This window comes from Notechis scutatus, chromosome 2 (genome assembly GCF_049901735.1).
Source record: "Notechis scutatus isolate UNSWTSFEM ecotype Mainland chromosome 2, rNotScu1.2, whole genome shotgun sequence".
NCBI classification, from domain to species: domain Eukaryota; kingdom Metazoa; phylum Chordata; class Lepidosauria; order Squamata; family Elapidae; genus Notechis; species Notechis scutatus.
In genome coordinates this window covers 147029908-147050959 of record NC_142010.1, presented here as the reverse complement: position 1 = coordinate 147050959, position 21052 = coordinate 147029908, and the positions used below count along the sequence as shown (strand labels likewise).

Here is a 21052-nt window from a genome sequence, read left to right as displayed (position 1 = left end):
CTCCAGTCAGAGGCGGTATTTGCCGGTTATCCGAACTACTCAAAATTTCTGCTACCGATTCTCCAGAACTGGTCAGAGCCTGCTGAATATGATATGAACCTAACCCATTATTCATTTTCAAGATGACCAGAAATATATGAAACACAGAAAATATATAAGAAATAGAATGGAAAAGAAACTTAAGGATTTATAAAATAAGAACAAAACAAAGGAAAATAAAGATAAATTTAATTCACTTCATACACTCTTTACACTCTTCTGTTCTTGGAAACTGTTCTTGTTTCAACCATATCCCCAATCACTGGATACTTTCATTGTTTAGACCTCATCTCTCTATTTTTGAGGATCTTTTCAACTCCATTCGACAGTATATATTCATTTTGCAATTCAATCCTCACTGATTGTGTGATCAAACTGACTGAGTGAGCTTCTCTCGTATCAATCACCCTCTTTTATATTCAAATCACGTTCATTGAGCACTCATTTCTTCTTGACCTTCTCCCTTTTTGCCTTCTTCCCCTCAGCATTCTACCTAGTTTCGTGTTTCTTCTGACATTCCCAACTCTTTCTTCCATAGATCAAAGTGGATATAGAAGCAGAGTCTTAAAAACATTTCCACTTCTTTTGAGAAAGAAATATTCCTCACAACAGATCACACACTATCCATTACTTTTCTTAATATCGGAACACTTCTCCATCCATTTTGCCATTTTTAATGAATACCTCAACTTACAAGACACACAAATTCATCTCTCTTCACTGTTTTTCCACGATTTATGAAAAATGTGCAATGTTTTGCTCCATTTTATCTACCAAATACAACCAGCTTGGCTTGAAAATCTTTACAGGCAGTTTCACCATAAGTAAATCACATCAATATTTTAACATTTTTCATAGTAACGTTCAAATCATTTTTTGACTTATTACTTTCATTCCTTTACAAACCGTTAGCATCCTCTTTCCCATTTTCCCTTATTTCATTTTCATTCCAAATAATTTCATTAGTTTTATTCTTAATTCTACTTACTCCTCTGGAGACTCCTTTTTTAGCTCTTTTCACCACTTTCATTTCTTTCAAAATTGCTTTGTGTTTTTTCCATTTTTTCCTAATAATCATACCTCTATGAAAAACTCATCACATAGCTTGCTCAGCCATGCCCTGGCCATCTCCTGTTTGGGCTATTACAATGCACTCTACACATGGCTACTCTTGAAAAGTATCCAGAAGCTTCAGCCAGCGCAGAATGCATGATTACAAAATTACATGAGCAGTTTGGGTGCCCAAAGTTGGGCACATGTAACAACTGGGTGCCAGTTTGCTTCCAGATCTAATTCAAGGTGTTGGTTGTGACCTATAAATCCTTAAATGGATGGGGCCAGGCTACCTTCAGAACAATCTTCATCCAATTACATAGATTTTTTTCCCCCACCCAGACAGGCAGGGAAGGTATGTTGTCGACCCCTTCGGGAAAGAAACTCTGACTAGCAGAGACTAGGAAGAGACCCTTCTCTGCCATTCCTCCCTCCCCCACCTGGTGGAATATTCTCCCCACCCTGGAAGTAAGGTAGGCCCTCACTCTCCTGGCCTTCTGTAAATGAATTAAAACATTGCTCTGTGGCTTCACATGGAAAGCTCAGAGGAGCACATAGCCAGTGCCCTGAAAGCCTTTCTTCGTCTTCTAATTAATTTTAAAAACCAGAAGTTTTTAACTTTTGTACTGTTTTTATATTTTAACATTTTATTGTACATTGCCCAAAGTCCTCCTTCAAGGGAGATAAGCAGTTGAAAAATATGAAAAACAAGAATACATATCTATGGAGATTCTCAGTCATCCAGGCCATGGTTGTCCCAAAGGTGCCTTTTCAAGAGGCAACTGGACTTTCTGGGTTTTCTTTGAAGACGTTTCACTTCTCATCCGAGAAGCTTTTTTCGATGAGAAACGAAATGTTTTCAAAGAAAAAACAGAAAGTCCAGTTGCTTCTTGAAAAGGCACCTTTGGGACAAGTAAATATATAAGTAGATAAATTAATAAATAAAGCCTCAATATGTATATTGTTGCTATTGAGGTACGATATGGACTTTTTTTTTTTTTTTTTTGCAAAAGTGAACAAGAATATTGCTACAGAGTAGAATGGATAGTTTCTCCACCAGGAATGTCTTCTATACTTACCGGAAGTCCTGGATCGCCCACATCACCTTTCTCACCAGAAATTCCATCTAGGCCCTGCACAGAAGGAGATAGGAGCAAAGCAAATCAGATTCTAAACACAAATGAGGCCTGCAACAAAATGTAACATGGAGGGCTACGATTCAGAGCTTCATCATTTATTTTGTCACACCTTCTTCCTTCAATGTACCACATTGTGCTTTCCCATTCCAACTTGAAACAAGCTTCTCTAGTCACTGAATATGCTCAGACCTCATCAGAATATTTAGGGAGCTTCACCCATAGAACCTTTTCCTAAACTATTCATTAATTTCAATCCCAATCCAGGTGAAGTACTAGCTCCAAAACCCTTATACAAATATATCAGAAATATAATTAAAACCTCTTTATTATTCACATCAAGAAACCTTTGCAGATTTTGCTGAATTATAATTTCCAGGAAAATTAATCACCAGACCTGCCAGATTCAGATGCTGTTAGCATTAGTTTAGTGACACCTGGAAGGCCACAGGTTCTGCATCCCTCTTCTATGTGATTATTCACCCCAACATAAAAAAGAGCCAAGCTCTTGTCTCTCCTTGCATCCAACAAAAGCTATGATTGATTATAAATCTAAAAACAGCAGCTCCTAGGAGTTGGAAAGTTAAACAAACAATTCCTAGATGCAGAACTGAGTACCCGAACTCTCTTTTTATTAATCTGTTTCATGTAATTTGTGTAATTCATGTAAAAAATTGTCAACTTTCATGTAATTAAAATTATGAAAGACAAGGTTTGAGTAGATCCCAAGTATGAGATTCCCCTTTTCCCTAAAAATAAAACAAAACAAAAGCTGTAGCTTTCAAACTTTTTTCCTACTTCTTACCCCACTAAATTCTTTTCCAAAGCCGGAAATGAAATGTGACAATGTTGTGACTCAGTTCAAAGCTGATACTTACAGGAGGACCAGGATCTCCGCTTGGACCTGGGTCACCAGGGAATCCTATCGGACCCTGTGATGGAGAAATGCAATAAGCCATAAATATCCGAAAATATCAGTTTCTCCAGAGGTGAAAGGAAACTATTCCCTCACAAGCCTAAGTGAAAATAGTATCAATTGCAGATTGTGTCAGTTTATGGATTTTTAGATCTCCTGAATTTAAGATCTGAATTGAGAGACCAACATCTTGAATCATGTCAACTATGTTAGAGGATTGCAACTGACAGCCAAGTGGTCCCTTCCAGTTTTATCAATTAATTGATATTAATTGATTACTATTAATTGATATCAATTGATACTAACTGCATTTTGAAAAGATGCAATTAACTTTACTTCACTACAAAATGAGAGTGCTCACTCAGCTATCCATTCAAAGCAGCTGCAAAATCTTTCCTGGAAGTTGCTATAGAAGTGGATAATCAATTCGGCCATAAAAAAATCATTTTAGGTGTCATTTTAGATGAATCTGACATATTTTTCCATAAAAGAGGTAGGATCACATAGCTGTTGCCACTTTGACATTCAGAAATCATTAGCTCACCATGTTCCCTTTGGACCCATCTTCCCCCAGGGGGCCTTTTTTTCCAGGCGGCCCTGCTGCTCCAGACGGGCCAGAATCTCCTTTTTCACCAACATCACCTTTCACTCCCTGTGAATGCACAGATAGATATAACTCCGAGTCCCTCTACCACTGTAGTGGGAGATTCCCACCAGAGTGGATCTTTATTAAATCATCCTTAGCATTAAGCTGCTCACTTAATCGAAGACAGGGAAGGATCAATTAATCAAGTGACCCTACACTTCAGAGAGTAATGTAGTATAGCGAGACATTGAGTTCCAAGTAGCATGCCCTGCAAAGAAGAGGGAAGGAGTACCACATGTGAAGTCTTCTCAAAACTTAGAAACTCACTTGTAGGCCTGGCTCCCCTGGTGGTCCAGGATCCCCTGCTTCACCTGGCTCACCCTAGAAGATAAGAGAAAAAATAAAGAGTGAATCTTTAACCTAACCAATGTTGCATTTCCAGTTCTTATTTGAGACCAGTTTTCAGATATGCACATTGACACATACTAAAATTATGTATCCATCCATTTTTAAAAACTAGACTTCCTCAATGTACCTACGAAGCACTTCATTGGTCTCTGCCATGCTGTCTGCCATTTTAATTTTTTTTAAAAAAAATATTTTATTTGGAAAAAATAACTTCAGCATGATCTTTATTTCCAATAACACTGTTGGTTCTTATAACACTTGGTTCTTACAAGCACTTTTAGAATAAAGATAGCAGCTGAAAGCAGCCCAGAGTTTTGCTTGCAAGTATATCATCTGTCCAGAAGTAGAGGTAGGGGGATAGTAGCAGGCATCCTTGTCAATTTGTTTTGAACATTTTTTATTAGCCATACAGACTATTAAATTTTTTATGTAAAAGCTTGTAATACACTCTCAATATACTCCAAACCACAGAATGAGGATGAAAGTTAGAAACTGTCTGCTGAGACAAGATTCAGCTTCTGATATATCCAGGAACTTCAGGACTGTTCAGAAGCCATTGGATCTAGATTTCCTAGGGCAAATGTATATTATGCAGAATTTTGTTATCCTTCTAACTATAGACATGCTCTGCAAGCTAAAATGTTCTTTATAATTCTTCTTCCACCTGTTGATAGCACATGTCAACAATGGACATACACTAATTTCTCAATATTTCCAGCTTCCATATACTCTCTTCCCTTCCTATTTGTTACCACATTGAATTTGTTTCCTCTTGAATAACTGAAAGCTCCATGTATCTGCTGCTAGCTAAAATCTAAGCTGCCAGAGAAAAGAGTCTGTATGCAAATTTTACAGGGAAATTACAACCTTCTGTTCCCTTGCAGAGATGTGAATGTACTGAGGAAAATGCTGAGGCCCATGGTGTTGGTTCCAATACCATCACATACTGACAGACCATTAATTCACTGGCTTTGTATTTTTATGCAAACTTATCTCATTTGCATTTTCCAAGCCAGCACAAGAATTAAAACATAAATATCCCTCATGGCACATTCTTTTTCAAATATTGCTATGCCATTTCCAAATAAAAGATAATATATTGAAACAAAAAGGCATCCTAAAATAGGATAGAATGGAAGTAGTATTTCAAAATGCACCAGAATAAATGCTTTACCCACATGCATCTGTTATGAGAAAGGCATGCACATTTCATGCATATTTTGGAAGGTGGGGGTGAAAAGAGATCAGAAATGAATATAGAAACGGGATAGAAAGAATTAGAAACACAATCTAGCTTCACAATTCCCTCTTTCTGCACTACAATTGCTTCCCCTCAGGAAAAATCCCAATTTCCCCCAATGTTGGCACCAAATACTTCACATCCCTTACACCCTCTTGGGTAAAGTCATCTGCATATCACAGGGGTTATCTCTCCACCTGAAATATCCTCTCAAGCCTCACCTTTTCACCAACGGCACCAGGCTGGCCTACCCCACCACGCTGACCTGGTGGGCCCTGAAATAAAAAGACACACAACAACTAGTTCAGAGAAATCACTCAGTCCTGAGTATTAACTCTTAAACCGATTACTTAATCACATCAGAGCATTCCTTCCAACTAATATTACATGCATTTAATATCTGAAGTCTTGTTGTTTTTAAACTCATCCCCTTTTGCCTTATGCCTCATCTCCAGACCGAATAACTCACTGACATTTATCATCTGTGGACTGTGCAATTTAATACCCAGCGCATTTCCTGACACGAAACTATGTTTCTCTTTTCACATGGAGGGAGCTTCATGCATATCACGAGGCCCTTCAAATTAATGGATACTGCTGAGCCCAGGCACTTACTTAAATTGATTTTCAAGGGTCCTCATATGATTACTTGACATGCTGCATTACCTAAGCATCTATCTACCTGCTCAATAGCTACAACTATTGAGGTCTCTTGGGGATGCTTTCCTGGTGGGACCATTCATCCATCAAATCAGCACATCATGGAGACACATGAAGCTATAGTTAGCCATTGTTCTATATCCATAGACCTGCTTTTGAGCTTCTATTGATAAAAGGAAGGCTGAATTTGTTTTATGACTATATTAATTTTTTCTGTCTCTATCAGTTTAATCTATATGCTAGGTTTATTTCAATAGCCATTAGCCTGTTTAATTTACTTCTTAATTTTCTAGACTGTCTTTCGATCTGCAAGGATCCCCAGGAGCATCCATGCTTTATGGTTCTGATTATATTGCATCTAAAACTATTAGAATGAGTAATGGCATAAAACCCAATCAATAAATGAAAAAAAATATGGTCACCGTAACCCTAATTGTTTTGAAACTGTTGTTACAAAGTCAACAGATACAGATCATTTCCATTTAGAAGATTGCTCAATGTGCACTGTACTGTATATATTACACATCAACTTTTAAATAAAATGAACATGTGAGCTCAGCACTATGAATAAATGTGCTGCTCTATGGCTATCTGGAATATGGTTCAGTGTGGTAAATCGGAGCTATATAGAAATTTGGAGTTTTCTTTTGTCTGCCATGTTTTCATATTCAACCAGCCACACTTCATAGCATGTCTTCTCAATAGCCCAACTACACTTGCACTCATTCATATAACGTGTTGCAACTCCATGCAACTCATCTTCAAGGATTACCCAAAACTATCAGTCTAATACTTCTGCACCAATTGATGTCTCCATCTTCCCCAGGAGGAAGATAGGAATATAGTTTTGAATTATCAGGAATACTTAAATGTCTGAAATCCCTTTGCTTTACATGAGGAAAAAAATGTTGCTCACATCTCCACCACTGGGACCTTGTGGGCCTCGGGCCCCTGGAGCTCCAGGTGGGCCCTAGAGAAAATGGAAAGGGAATGATTTATAAGTGGTAATAAAATCAAGCCCAGGGTCAAAGGTGAAGCCAGAGGGGAAACAAATGGCTCTTACCATTAGCCCAGTTTCACCACTTTCGCCCTTCTCACCTGGGAGTCCTGGCATTCCCTGTGATGGAAACAAACACGTATACAACAGACTACAGTTGAGCAGTAGAAAGCATTCGATTTATTCTCTGATTCTGGACAATGATCAGATTTAAAAGAACATATTTGAAATTTAGATAAGGGTTCCCTCCCCCTCTTTTCTTTGTTTTAAATATTTGTGAATGAACTTCAGATTTAGTAGGGAGATCGATGTAGACATAGCCAAGAGAATGACGTGATTGTGTAACTGCACCAAAATCTGGAATAATCAAATGAAACATTTTAATTTTTATTGTGACATGTTTTCAGCTTCAAGACTTCAATAGACTATGATAAATGCCAATTCCCTTTCAATTAATATTCAGAAAAACAAGATATATTCCCAAAATATCAAATTTTAGCATATCAATATTCAGCCAAAGATTGGTTTCAACTAGAATCATAAACCAAAGGTTTTTTATATTTGAACTTCCTGTGTTGTTGTTTGGCTTTTAATTCCACAGTTAATTTGTACAATGAACAGCTAAAGATAACTGTGACTGTATAACACTAAACCAAAACAAAGCTACCCAAGTTGTAAATCATTGAAGTTTAATGTTTTGTGTGAATGTAGCTATTATGTCTTTAGCAGATTTGCTTAAACATGTTGTCCAAACTTAGTCACTAAATAATGGATTAAGGATTTAGTCTGGGATTGGAGAAACCAGGTCCAAGTCTCTACTCAAATACTGAGTTCACTGTGTGAATCAATAGGCACTATCTCTTAGCCAACCTTACTTCACAATGCTAGTGTTATGGGGATAAAATGGGTGATCCTTATATGAGCTGTTTTGAATTCCCAAAGGACAGGATTTAACTGGATAGAGAAATAAAATTAATTGAAACCCATGTTTTTTTTAATGCTGCCTTCATTCAAATTAGTGTAGCCTTCTAAAGATTGTTTGTTGGTCTCATACTCACCTGTAACCCAGGTGGGCCATTGACACTTGGAAAACCGCGGGGACCTTCATCTCCTTTTTGGCCAAACATGCCCTGCTGCCCTCGGCGCCCAGGTTCCCCATCAGCTCCCTAATAGCAAAATATTATGTTAGAGATCAACGATTCTTCACTTGCTTTAAGCAGTCCAAAAGTCTGGGATTTATGTGACACAATGGTAAGTATTTTAACCAAGCAGGATCTTAAACATTACTGTGGGAAGGAACTTCTTAATAGTTAAAGAAAATAGGGATAAGGGAAAGGAGAGGAATTGTGCATAGAGGAGACAAACAGTTTGAAGGGAAATGATGTAGATATTTACTTGAAAGAAAGACAAACATTTCGGGGGGGGGGGGGAAATCTTAGGGCATTTTGGATTTACTGAAAATACAGTAAGAGGAAGGGTTTTTTTTTTCTCCACTAAACTTCTTAAATTCATATTGTTTCAGCAAAAAGTGTTGGGATAAAGTAAGACTCACAGGAAGTCCTGGAGGCCCAATAGGACCCTGCATCCCGGTTGGTCCTGGGGGACCCTGTTGAAAAAGAAAGTATGTGAAACAGTGACACTTAGTTCTCTGTTCCTGGTGCTGAATTCCTGGTTTTCCAATCTTTTAAAGGAATCTCAATAGTCCAACCTTAAAGAAATGGTAAGCAAATGTGGGAGTAGTTTTAAAGGGCAACTGTTAGAAGTTTCATCAAAGCCTTTGAACAATCTCCTTCTAACTCACCGCATCTCCTTTCTCGCCCTTGCTTCCCTTCTGTCCTGGGCTACCCATTTCTCCCTATACACACATACATTAAGAGACAGAGGACAGAAAAAAAATAGAGAAAACATCACTGCAGCAATTATTATCAGGAACATTTCTCCTACTGACTAAAGTCTTGGCTAAGGAAAACAGCTATAGAATAATTGCTAGGAAAATCTCAATAAAGTTGTTGCCAAGCCATGTGTTGCCAAGGAAACAAAAACAGGTCTATGTAATCGAATGGATCCACTACACCTCCTATTTCCTCCAAAATGCAGATCCCTTACTTTGTCACCGTCTTCTCCGGCAAGTCCTGGAGGCCCAGCTGGGCCTGGAAGCCCCACTGGACCTGGGATTCCATCATGACCAGATGGACCCATTGGTCCTCGATCACCCTGGGAAAAAGAACACAAAAACATGGTCAAATAAAGATGTCCGTTATGGAAAAAGAATTTTCACTATGCACAGAAAAGCGGATGCTGCAGTTTAATGGATACCTTAATTAGACACACTTTGGGAATAAACTTTCTGTAGAATTCTCAGTTCTAAATTTTCAAACCAACTAGATACTGGCAATCAAAGATCCATTGCAATTCACAGGTTATATACAAAGTATAGACATACAAATTTACATCTGAGTTATGTCACACAGAGGATGCTGATACAAAACTCTCAAAGTGGCCACAAAGCTATATAAAAATTAGGTTGCTGGCAACCAGTCAATTAATAATCCTAATTTATGTTAGGAATAAAAGATAAATAATCAGGACAGGACAGTAATGGCAAGTTTTCTTCCTTTCATTTTTACTTGTAGTAAGTTTTACAAATCAGCCTGGGACCTAATGAGCACATCTGAGTCTAACAAATCTTGAGATTTGACTTTGACATTGTTTATACCAGTCAATTACAGACAAAATCTTGTATAAGTGCCACTGTTTCATGCGTCGTCCTGTTCTGATGGACAGTTTGCTTCTTAAAGTGCTGCAATTGGCAATTTATAAAGCAAGTATTAACATAATGGTACTACTTCTCAATAATAGGAGTGAGCATCTGGAAAACTTTTTAATACTATTATTCATTCTTCCTATTTGGCTTCCCTAAATCCATTTTTATCTGGAACACTTTTTTCCTATTAGTATTTTAATCTGATAGTGACACTCTTTTAGATTTTAATTAAAACTTGGCTAAGTGAAAATTTTTGCATATTGCATTTAGAAATGCAAAGTCTTGTTCCACATCAAAAAGATTAAAATATAAAGTGATGAAATAAGAGGGAAGGCATGGTTTCATGCACAATGTCCAAAGCAGTTGCTAGGCTGAATTTATACCATCTTATAATGGATAGAACCAGACCCAGGATGGAGCAAGTGATGCCACCTATGGATCTGAGCAAAGAACCTCTTTGCATTGGAAGTAAAAAAATCAGACCTTAAGGATGTTTTATTACTCAACTCCTGGATCCAATAGTTTCATCTTAAAATTCTCTCTAAGGCATGATTCCCAATCTGATGTTCTCCAACAAACTGAGATACATTCCCATCACAGAGAAGGAATTGTAGTCTAACACATCAGGAAGTTGGAATAGGCTATAATAAGCATTCATTAGATGACTTTCCTTTATTTAAGTTCTAGTTCACCCGCTCTTTAGGGTAAGATCTGTGTTGAACTGTAATGTCTATTTCAAAAATTGATCATTAATGGCAAAACAGTGCCTTCTACATACCGGTGCTCCTTTCTCCCCTGCAGGTCCAGGTGGTCCAGGATTACCCCCTCTTCCTGGAAGTCCAATGCCTCCAGCTGCTCCAGAGGGACCTCGCTCACCAGGAGGACCCTATCAGGAGGGAATAAATCTATGAAGCCCATTTCTCCAATCTGAAGTTATCTCTAATGCAAACCTCTCCTTTGATTAATATTTGCTATTAATTAATTTAGGCTGCAACATCACTACCAAGAATTTGACTCCAAGACTATCTTGCTGCAGTAAGGGTGTCTTCAATTCACTGATAATGAGTATTATTTGCACACCCCCTCTCTCCACTGTGCAATGAAAGTCTGATCTTTCTTTTGATGTTAGGGGGAAATACTAGCTTACTTACCATGGAGCCTGCTGGACCAAGTGGCCCTTCTGCTCCTTTCAGCCCAATTGGTCCCTATGATAGAAAGTAAAACAGAAGAAGATGATTTTCCATGGAGATGTGATCATTTCATGTTCCCTTCTTTTCTTTTTCTCGTTTTCTATTGGATCTTTTAGATCACACATGCAGGCAGGAACAGACCAAAGGCTCATTTATCCTAGCATGATATGTCCAATAAAAGTAAGGAAATTGATCCATGGAATCTTTTACCCAAGACATAGCAACACAATACCTGTGATGACCCGGGGCATGGCACAAAAATAACAAAGTCACCAAAGTAGATAAATTCCCTTTAATGCCTCCAACTTGGCCCCCAATGTTGAGTTATCCTTGGCTGGAGATCAAACTATTCTAAAAACAGTCTACAAAGGGAAGAAATGCAGTCCAAACCCAAAGTAAAGATAATTAGAAATTAAAAAAAACAACATCACAAACCACGCTGAAGTAATTAACACAACAGGCCAGGATGATAAATTGCAGACTTCCAAAGGATAACACAGCACCCACAGTTGGGAGGACGCCAAAACCCAGGTGAGCCTCAACAAAGATAATGCACGCTTTGCTTCCAGCAACTTTGCCATGCACAGTTTGTCCTTTTAAACAGTCTTCCCAGCTGCAGCCCATGAAGGGTATCAGGGCCCTTTCCTTTCCCATAAGCCATGTTGCTTCCTTCTTCGTTCCTCCCTGCGTGCCCTAGGATGAAGAGGGGATGGCCCTGGGTCTTCCTCTGAACGCCCAGTTGGACTGTGCCCTTCCCCCATTTCTTCCACAGCCACCAGATCCACACTCCCACTCCCTGTCAGCTGCTCAATCTCCCCCTCAGAATTGGACTCCAACAAGGGCATGACTTGCTACTCATTTCAAGTAAGTTGCAATTAGAGGCCCATGGTGGTTGCAGCCAAATAACCCAGTTAAATTAAATTAGCCTAGTACAGCATAGACCTTTTTTCTATTTTATACCTGTCGTGCCCCTGTCGGAGTCTGAATCTGAGGAGGAAGATGAACAGCTGACAGGGAGTGGGAGTGTAGCTCTGTTGGCTGTGGAGGAAACTGGGGAAGGGCAAAGTCCAGCTGGGCAGAGCAGGGAAGAGGTAGGACAAGGGAGAGGAAGTTCAGAGAAAGACCCAGGCCCACCCCCTCATCGTCCTAGGGCACGCAGGGAGGAATGGAGAAGAGAGCAACATGGGTTGTATGGCTTACGGCGGAGGAAAGGACCCTAATTCCCTTCATTAGCCACACCTACTGGGAGCAAATGTGAGTTTATCTTGTGTTGACTTTGCTTATCTGTGTTCCTTGGCGTCTTTCCAACCGTGTTGAGTTTTGCCGTGTCTTTACATCTGGAATTCTTGCTCTTGCCCTGCCAAACTAATCACCTCATTTTACCTTGATTGGACTTACAGTTACAGTTTTTGTTGACCACATTTTGGACTTGATTCTCTGCAGACAAAGGCTGTTCCTGGGAGAGTTTTTCTCCAGCCAGAAGGTAACCAGGACATTGGGGGCAAAGTTGGAGCTAATAAAGGAACTCTTATTGATTAATTGACTGCGTTGCCTTTGTGTCGTGCCCCAAGTCATCACAACCCATCATAACTATTAAGTTCCACATTATTTCCCATCCATCTTCATGAACACTTACTTTCTCTCCAACAGGACCACGGGCTCCTGTGAAGCCTCTAATTCCAGTAGGACCTGGAATGCCTGGGATGCCACTAGGTCCAGGATCACCCTAGAAGTAAAGATCTAGTTTTACTGTACAGTTACTTCTAATAATTTTGATGTGAGCTAATTTCATTAGACAAATCAATTGTTTTCTATAGTTACTGGACCCAGATGTATGGATCAGCATGTCCCATGCTATGGTCCCATTGCAAAGGATTTTGTGGAATGAAGGTTGCATAAACAAGCTCTTAATCCTTGTATTGAACATGACAAAAATACAGAATGGTTATTGCCTTAGGACTGAAATGCAGCTCTTCTGAGATGTATATGTGGCAATCCATTTAAGACAATGCTGATACTGGTTTAGAGACAGTTGGCAGCATTTAGAAAAATCCTTTCCTTTTCACCTGCCCTCAATCCCTGTTTATGACTATGGTACCTGCTAGTGCTCACCTTGGCACCTTCCCTACCAGCAATACCAGGCAGGCCTTGTTCTCCAGAAGGACCAGGGGAGCCTGGGTGGCCTCTCTCCCCCATAGGACCAGTTTCCCCCGTGTTTCCCTGTAGAGAAGATACAATGTTTTTGAGAGGAGGTTAAAGACATAACTATAAAAGTATTGCTCTGGGTCATCTTTCAGATCATTCATCCTGCATTTGAAGGACTTCAACTGATATTTCCATTGCATCTTCTTATTGATCCAAGAAGACCATAATAAGAATAATCTCTTCTTCCTATATACATGGACTATACTATATATATGTTTTCTTAAGTTTTCGCAGATACTTACATGTATGGTATTCAGCTTTGTTCGGATATTTTCCCACATCATTATAATTGTGCTTTTAAAGTTGTAGCAACGTTTCAGCAGAATCTCATCTGCCATCATCAGGCTTCTGCATTGTGTTCGTCTGTGAGTCAGACTTTCACAGCCGTTTCTGTTTTAAATTTGGTGCTAGCCTACTGCTGTGCCAGAATGGTTTTTTCTGGTTATTTGGCCCCATGGAAAAGAAAACCTAAACAATTTCCTAACACACCTAAACAGCACACACCCAAAAATCAAATTCACCATGGAAATGGAAACAAACAAACAACTACCATTCCTAGATGTACTAATCTACAAAAAACCAGATGGCACACTAGGACACACCATATACCAGAAGAAAACACACACCAACTGCTACCTCAACACCCAATCCCACCACCACCCAGCACAGATAAACTCCGTGGCCAAAACACTAATTGCCAGAACCAAACGCCTGGCAGACAAGACACACATAAAGACTGAACTATGCACCCTGACTAAAGTACTGACAGCCAATGGCTTCCACAAAAGCAAAATCACTGGCCTGATCCACAAAAACACACTGAGACATAATGGAGACCTAGAAGATGAACAGACCTATGGAACAGCTGTCCTGCCCTACATAAGAGGTACTACAGACAAAATCAGTAAGTTACTACACAGGCATCACATCAAGACTGCCTTCAAAACAGACAGAAAAATAGTAGCCATCCTAAGAAATCCCAAAGATAAAATTGACCTGGAAAACCAAGGCATATATGAAGTCCCCTGTGCATCATGCCCAGCCACATACATTGGACAGACCAATAGAAGAATAAGTACCCACCTGGATGAACACAAAAATGCAGTAAAAAAGCTGGAACACACTTCCTCACTAGTCCAACACATAAAAGCAACAGGTCATAGCATCGACTTCAATGGCACCAAAACCCTAGCCACTATAGAAAACCCCAGCTACAGAATTATCAGAGAAGCCATAGAGATTGAAAAAAGACCTGAAAGCATGAATAGAAGAGATGACTCCACCAGACTATCCATTATTTGGAAGCCTGCACTCACAAACAAAAAAATCTCCACACCATAAGCCAGGCAAACACCTGGGCACAAACAGACCCCGCCCCCCCGATACCTCCAGCTCAAACACACCCCAACCTGGCACTCAGATGAAACCTAGCTTCCTAATAAATGATAGCTGTCTGTTTACTCGGAGCCAAGCTGCACTAAAAGCCTCCAATGCAGGAAACACAATGTTGCCAGCCAATCAAGACCAACTTGATAACTTGTTTGTTATCAAGTACTATCTAATGTTTAGCTAATACTTTCTTCTTTATGTTTACTGCTTCCCAAATTCTAGTTCAGTACTTATTTTAATTCTCAGAATTGGAAAGGATAGAATGAGCGCATGGATATTGTATCCCCAGTAGTTTTTAATGTGAGAGAAATGGGGATATTAAATAATATTAAATACATAAGAAATGATCATTATACTTAACTTTAATTTTGCAACATCTGTAACAAATGATGTCAACAAGACAACAAGTGTACAATAACATAATCATGCAATTTTCATAGTGGGTCCCCACTCAGAGATCAAATATGGCCCTTTGATTAAGAAATGTTGCATGTCTAACTGTGGTAGCTAGAAACTCTGGAATATTTTTCATGCATGGTATCTACTAAATTCAAACAGATATTATTAATTTTCTACATCAGATTTGCACATGTCATCAGGTCTTACTGCTACTTTAGCAACATGGATGGTATCTCAATGAAGGTTGCCTAGTTTTAATTATGAATACATATTTTAATTATGAATACGTAAACTAAAGGACCTCTTTACCTGTGGCCCCACAACTCCTGTTGGCCCTGGTGGGCCAGTTTTGCCATGAAATCCCTATTGAAAAGAGAAAGGAAGACTATTATCTAAAATGAAGACATTTTAGTCCAATGGAGATCTCCCTCATGGTTCACTCATCCAGGAGCCTAACAATTCCCAACAATGATTAATTTGAGGATTCCAGTGGGACCATGAACCAAATTCATTGGGGAACTTCAAGTGTTGGTCCAATGTATCTGAAGAGTTGTATCAGATAAGGCAAGTAAAAATGCAATGCTCAGCATTAGGGATGCTCAAAATGCAATGCTCAACACCTGAAACCCAGTTGACTATTTTAGTTTTTAGGACTGATCACCTTAGAATGTGTAGAGAAAATGGTGTGACTGACATTTTTTCCTTCATCTCATGGAGAAACGAAAATCATTCTGGTGAGTCAACAATAGAATGCTGAGCCCATTAAGGAAATATAAGAGAAAGCAGCCAGACAAATTACCAAGGCAAGAAATCAGCAAAGGAGAACAAGACAAAAAAGGAGGCAGTTATCCACAGACCACATGGCAACAATCAACCTTGAGAGAAATTTACATTAATACTTACTGGCTCACCACGCTGGCCTGGATGTCCTGGTAGACCATCTTTTCCTACAGGACCCTTCCAAACAGAAATAATCGTATTGTTTTTTTTTACAGATTGTGGTAGGTGTTCAAGCACTAAATATGGTGCCTGCCAGGATCGTTCCTTCACAACTTCAGTATTTATTTATTTGTAACTCTTCTACTTCTAAACCAATCAATTAATGGGAAAACTGGCATACTATAAAGGAAATGGCAGCTTTTATGAGGAAATATCTAATAGATCCTGGAACACAGAAAAGGAAGCAGAGCAAACATATTAAAAGGGGGACTTGGGCCATTATAGAAAAGATTTTTTGACCCAAGGAGGGGAGGACAGGAGAAAGAGGCTCAAAGTAACTAACATTTTCCTAGACTTTAATCAATCTAGAGAACTGTTCTGACAGGCTTTCATGAATTTCTCTTTCCAGAAATACAATAAATTCTTGTTTTCTGAGTTTGCCTGCTTCCAATATCATCTTTATTTACAAGAATAGAATTGAGTTCCAAGCATAGTTCTAGAAGATGTAAATAGTGGATCATTGCAACTCAGCAGTACGTTTAGAGGTTCACCAGTTGCCTTAAAAAAAGGAGAGACAAAGATAAGCTTGGATGGCAGGAAATGTTGCAGGAGAATGAGGGTGTGATGGGAAACAGTCCCATCTTATTACCTTGACAATAATTTTTGACAAGAATCCTTCTGTTAGCAATGATTTGTTGGAAGAATCCATGTTGTTAATACTTCAAATGGAACCATGATCCAAAGTGTTTCCTGTCCAATCAATGGGCATATCATTGCCACAGAAATTTCCCTAAAGCAGTTTGTTTGTTTATCAAAATTTGAACACAACCTATCTCTCTCACCTTTCCTATCCTAATGCCCTATTTTCTCCAGCAATGTAAATTATCCATGCTAGTAGGGATGATGAGAATTCTCCTTTAATGTGTATGGAGAACACAAGGCTTTAGAAGGCTTCCTTTGTGGTCTATGCAAAGATATTCTATACATATATACATACTGGACCCTTTGAAGAAAAATTTGTATTGGGTTTATGGATGAAGACTTGGTCTGTTTTACAATTGCAACTGCTCTGTATAATCTATTATGCTACTGTTTTAAATAAATGTATTTCACAATGCAGTATAGATAAATAGCCATGCTGAGCCAGACCTAATAAAATTGTTTTAAGATTGCAATATATATATATATATATATATATATATATATATATATATATATATATATATATATATATATATATATATATATATATATATATAATAAAAAAAGGTTGGGAAATTTGGGGCTTGTGAAATCTATATCGCATGTGCTCAAGAAGCAAACAAGGATTACATTTTTTGAAGTGTTCTGATCATGAACATGGGAGAAGAGATTGAAATATGAGGACTGCCCTCCAGAGCTCCCCTACCGGGACTGAGATGGGAATAAGATAGCTCTGAAAAGTAGAGAAGATTAAAGAAGATCTAATAATAAATTCTGCCACCTGGTCCCCTCCAGGCAGCTTTAAAAGAATATGTCAAGCTATTAAACTGTTATGATAGAAATATGCCCCACATTTTTATGCTATTTCATCTTCTTTATGCAATTAACATGTTTTAGGTAAAACTAATTTGGTCAAAATGAATGCCTATGGCAAGAAAAAATAAATAAAGGAACAGGATTCAAACATGCTTCCTTAACTCAAATGCCATTCTTTGGATTCTGCAAAATCTGACACTGGTGGTAATCTTTTAGATATCTGAAGTTTTACGTATCCTGTATATCTTACAAAAGCAATTGTAGTCCCAGGCAGGCAGACATCCAACTTTATAATCCCAATTGTGTCAACAACCAATTGTCCAAACCACCATTTTGCAGCAAATGGTGAGATTCTACCAGTTCGCACCTATTTGTTAGAACCAGTTGTTAACTTTCTAAGCAGTTCAGAGAACTGGTTGTTAGAAGAAATTACTGGGCCTAATCCTGTAAGGAAGGCAGGAAGGAAACATTCTGGTGTTGCTTACAGCAACTGCCTCTCCATTAACCCTTATTATGTTCTTGGCAGGACTAGACTTCCTGTCTCAGGAATTTCTCTGGAGTTGTTTTCCCTCCTTTGCTGGTACTTTGCTTGTGTGGAGTGACCATTCAAAGTTACAATGGCACTGAAAAAAGTGACTTATGACCATTTTTTCACACTTACGACTGTTGCAGCATCCCCACAGTCATGAGACGCCAGGCGAGGAGATGCGTGCCTCGATGTGAGTGATATTGAGTTGGCCACGCCCAGACAATAACATGACCACCAAGCCACACCCATTAGCCCTAAGCCATGCCCACAGAACACGTTGTTAAAATTTTTGAATCCCACCCCTGAAGTAGACTCAAGCTCTTTCATTTTGCAAGTAAAAATATAATACCACCAAAACTGAAATTCTGCACCTACCAGTTTACTTACTTATAGGTAGCCTGTAATGAACAGTATGTCTATTGATTACTTAAGTCTTTGAATACACAATGTATTTTTAACTTGGGCTTTGCATTCTCCCCATGCATAATTCAAACAGTAAATTTTTATTAGCTAGTTTGTAACAATAAAAAATACAATCCACTCTGTCATACACAACTATTTTATGGGATATTGATCCTTACCTCTTCCTACATCTAGTTAAATAGAAATTTTTGCAAAAGGAACAGTGGGTTACTTACTGGCGGTCCCTTTGATCCTGGGAATCCATTGGACCCCTGTGGCCCATTGGGCCCCTGTGGAAAAAGAAAAAAAATACTTTGATATATTTTAGCTTCCTATTCTGCTTTCCCCACTCTCACATTTATCACATTGTAAATATCTAAATTTCTGCAGCTCTTCTTCCCATAGTCTATAAAGGAACTGTTTATGTGGAGATTTTTGCTTTGGCAAAAGTGTATCTCAGGAAGAGAACCAGTGACATCATAAAGGTTATGCTATTTCTGAGACTGTTGGATTCATGAAGACATTCCCATGGTTTCAACAGCCTCAGAGATATCATGGCCTTTATGATGTCATAACTTCTCTTCCTGAGACACACTTTTACCAGAGGAAGAACAAAGATTGCTGACCATAGATGACCTTCATTTGCAGGGATTTGATCATTCATCTTATTCTTACCTTTTCTCCTACATTTCCTGGGGAGCCATCATGGCCAGAGTCACCCTGGAGGAAGAAATATTAGTTAAAGAACAAAAAAAAAACCCATTCCAGATTTTAAATACATTTAACAGCAAGGGTTAACAACAAACAGCAGGAGGAACAAAAACCAGCAAATAGCAAAGATCATTAGAGCCTAGGAGTTTTACTATTCATCTACAAAGTCAGGTATATCACATAATGCAGAGTTTCTAAAATACCATTTCAGACAGTATCAGGTCAAGTTACACTGCAAATTTTCTATTTGTAGGAAAACTGGCATCTTAGGAAGTAATGATAGATTTTATAAATAAGACACATATATCAGCCTCTCCCATACATGCTAACATTCCAACAAACAAAGAAATTAGTGTTTTATTCTGTTTCTGGGGGGCTTTTGGATGGTTTTGTCAATAGTGTTAGTCTTAATGTGTGGGACCAGTTAAAAATGAAATCATGCAACTCTGGATAAAAATGCACGATATGAGCAATCTATACAATGTTTGTGTGTAGCGGATTCGAAGATGGCGGTGTATAATTAGCAAGGTGAGGCTCTTGCTACGATGGTCATTTGATCGCGAGTGGGTCCCTACCGTTTCCCTTCCTGATTAAAATAAATAGTTGATCGTGGGAAGATTTGCTGTTCATCCCTGATCAAAAGAGACTCTGTTAGGTCGCCACCTGCATCAGTTATCGGCAAAAATCACCCAATCCTGTGACTGAGGACCGGTTTCGGGAGCGCTTGCCATCCTTGTGGCCACCCTGAAGGACCGCTTGTGCCGGGGATCCCAGAGCACTGGAGCTACTGTTTCCTTCAAAACGCTGTAGCCCAGAGCCTGTTGGAGCCTTTCCCACCTATAAAAACCTATAAAACCATCACCTGCACTGGAGATCCTGAGGAGCTGAAGCTCCTAATTTCTAAGGGAGCGCTGTAGCCCTAAACCCGTTGGAGCCCCGATCAACAGCAGAGCTCCAACCGCTGCACTTCCAATGGCTGAGGGCCTGATCCCAGAGCACTAACCTTCCAGTAAAACTGCTGCCCAAACTGCTGCCTTCATCATCGATCATCTGCGATCGTCAAATCCCACATCGAAGGTCCTGATCTCAGAGCGCAGCCCTGCTAATTCATGCAGTAGCCTAATTTCTAAGATTGCTGACCAAAGACAAGGGGATCCGTGAGAAGACAGACCTAATCCCTAAGATTGCTAGCTGATGATCTGAAGTAACGAGTGAAGATTAACCTTCTGCCAAAAGACTTTCATCTTTACCTTCAGACTAATATATGCCCGAAGACAAGAAGATCCGTGTGAAGACAGATCTGGTTCCCAAAAATCACTAACTGAAGATCTGAAGAAACAAGTAAAGAGTAACCTTCTGCCAAAAGACTTTCATCTATACTTCCAACCTAATATATGCCCTCTTCCTATACCCCCCAGGACCATCCAAATCAAATCTTCTCCTCTTCCTCCCATTATTCTCTTCCTGCCCTAATTTTTCCCAATATAACTCTGTTTAATTGATTAACTGATCTTACTAAATGATTAATTAATTTTTACAATTATTTATCATTAGTGAGTAATATATTATTATAGATTATCATAGACTAGTGGTTATTGATTAGTTTGGTTAACTATTTTGAATATTAGTATGATTATTATGTTTAGTGCAAATTAATGATTCGGACAATTAATTGACTAGTTTATTGATTAGTGTAATTAATTATTAGAGTGATTATTGATTAGTTAAATTAATTGATTAGTGTGATTAGTATAATAGACTGTTTGGCACGATATTACTTTATTGATTACCATAATACCTTGTTTGATTGAACAACCTAATCAACAAACCATCTCAACAAACCCACCATGCCAGGAAAACAATCCAATGTCAAACCTCAACCTAAAAAGAAAGAAATCCCTACTAAAGAACCACAAGACTCTTGCTCTTGCCTTATATGTAAGGAATCTTTAAAGGAGAATGAAGATTACA

At 38.8% G+C, this 21052-nt stretch overlaps 1 protein-coding gene across 6 annotated transcripts in view; it reads right to left on the bottom strand.

Moving 5' to 3' along the window:
- Window positions 1-21052, bottom strand: part of COL5A3 (collagen type V alpha 3 chain) — a 137438-nt gene that overhangs the window by 17415 nt on the left and 98971 nt on the right. For all 6 annotated transcript variants that reach the window (XM_087956548.1, XM_087956550.1, XM_087956553.1 and 3 more), the window contains 19 exons: window positions 19046-19090; window positions 18607-18660; window positions 15886-15939; window positions 15292-15345; window positions 13102-13209; window positions 12626-12715; window positions 10951-11004; window positions 10578-10685; window positions 9142-9249; window positions 8837-8890; window positions 8588-8641; window positions 8094-8201; window positions 7102-7155; window positions 6955-7008; window positions 5600-5653; window positions 4058-4111; window positions 3689-3796; window positions 3107-3160; window positions 2172-2225 (listed from right to left, as the gene is read on the bottom strand). In XM_087956548.1, the coding sequence (XP_087812674.1) occupies window positions 2172-2225; window positions 3107-3160; window positions 3689-3796; window positions 4058-4111; window positions 5600-5653; window positions 6955-7008; window positions 7102-7155; window positions 8094-8201; window positions 8588-8641; window positions 8837-8890; window positions 9142-9249; window positions 10578-10685; window positions 10951-11004; window positions 12626-12715; window positions 13102-13209; window positions 15292-15345; window positions 15886-15939; window positions 18607-18660; window positions 19046-19090 (1323 nt within the window). The remainder of the gene's footprint in view (window positions 1-2171; window positions 2226-3106; window positions 3161-3688; window positions 3797-4057; window positions 4112-5599; window positions 5654-6954; window positions 7009-7101; window positions 7156-8093; window positions 8202-8587; window positions 8642-8836; window positions 8891-9141; window positions 9250-10577; window positions 10686-10950; window positions 11005-12625; window positions 12716-13101; window positions 13210-15291; window positions 15346-15885; window positions 15940-18606; window positions 18661-19045; window positions 19091-21052) is intronic.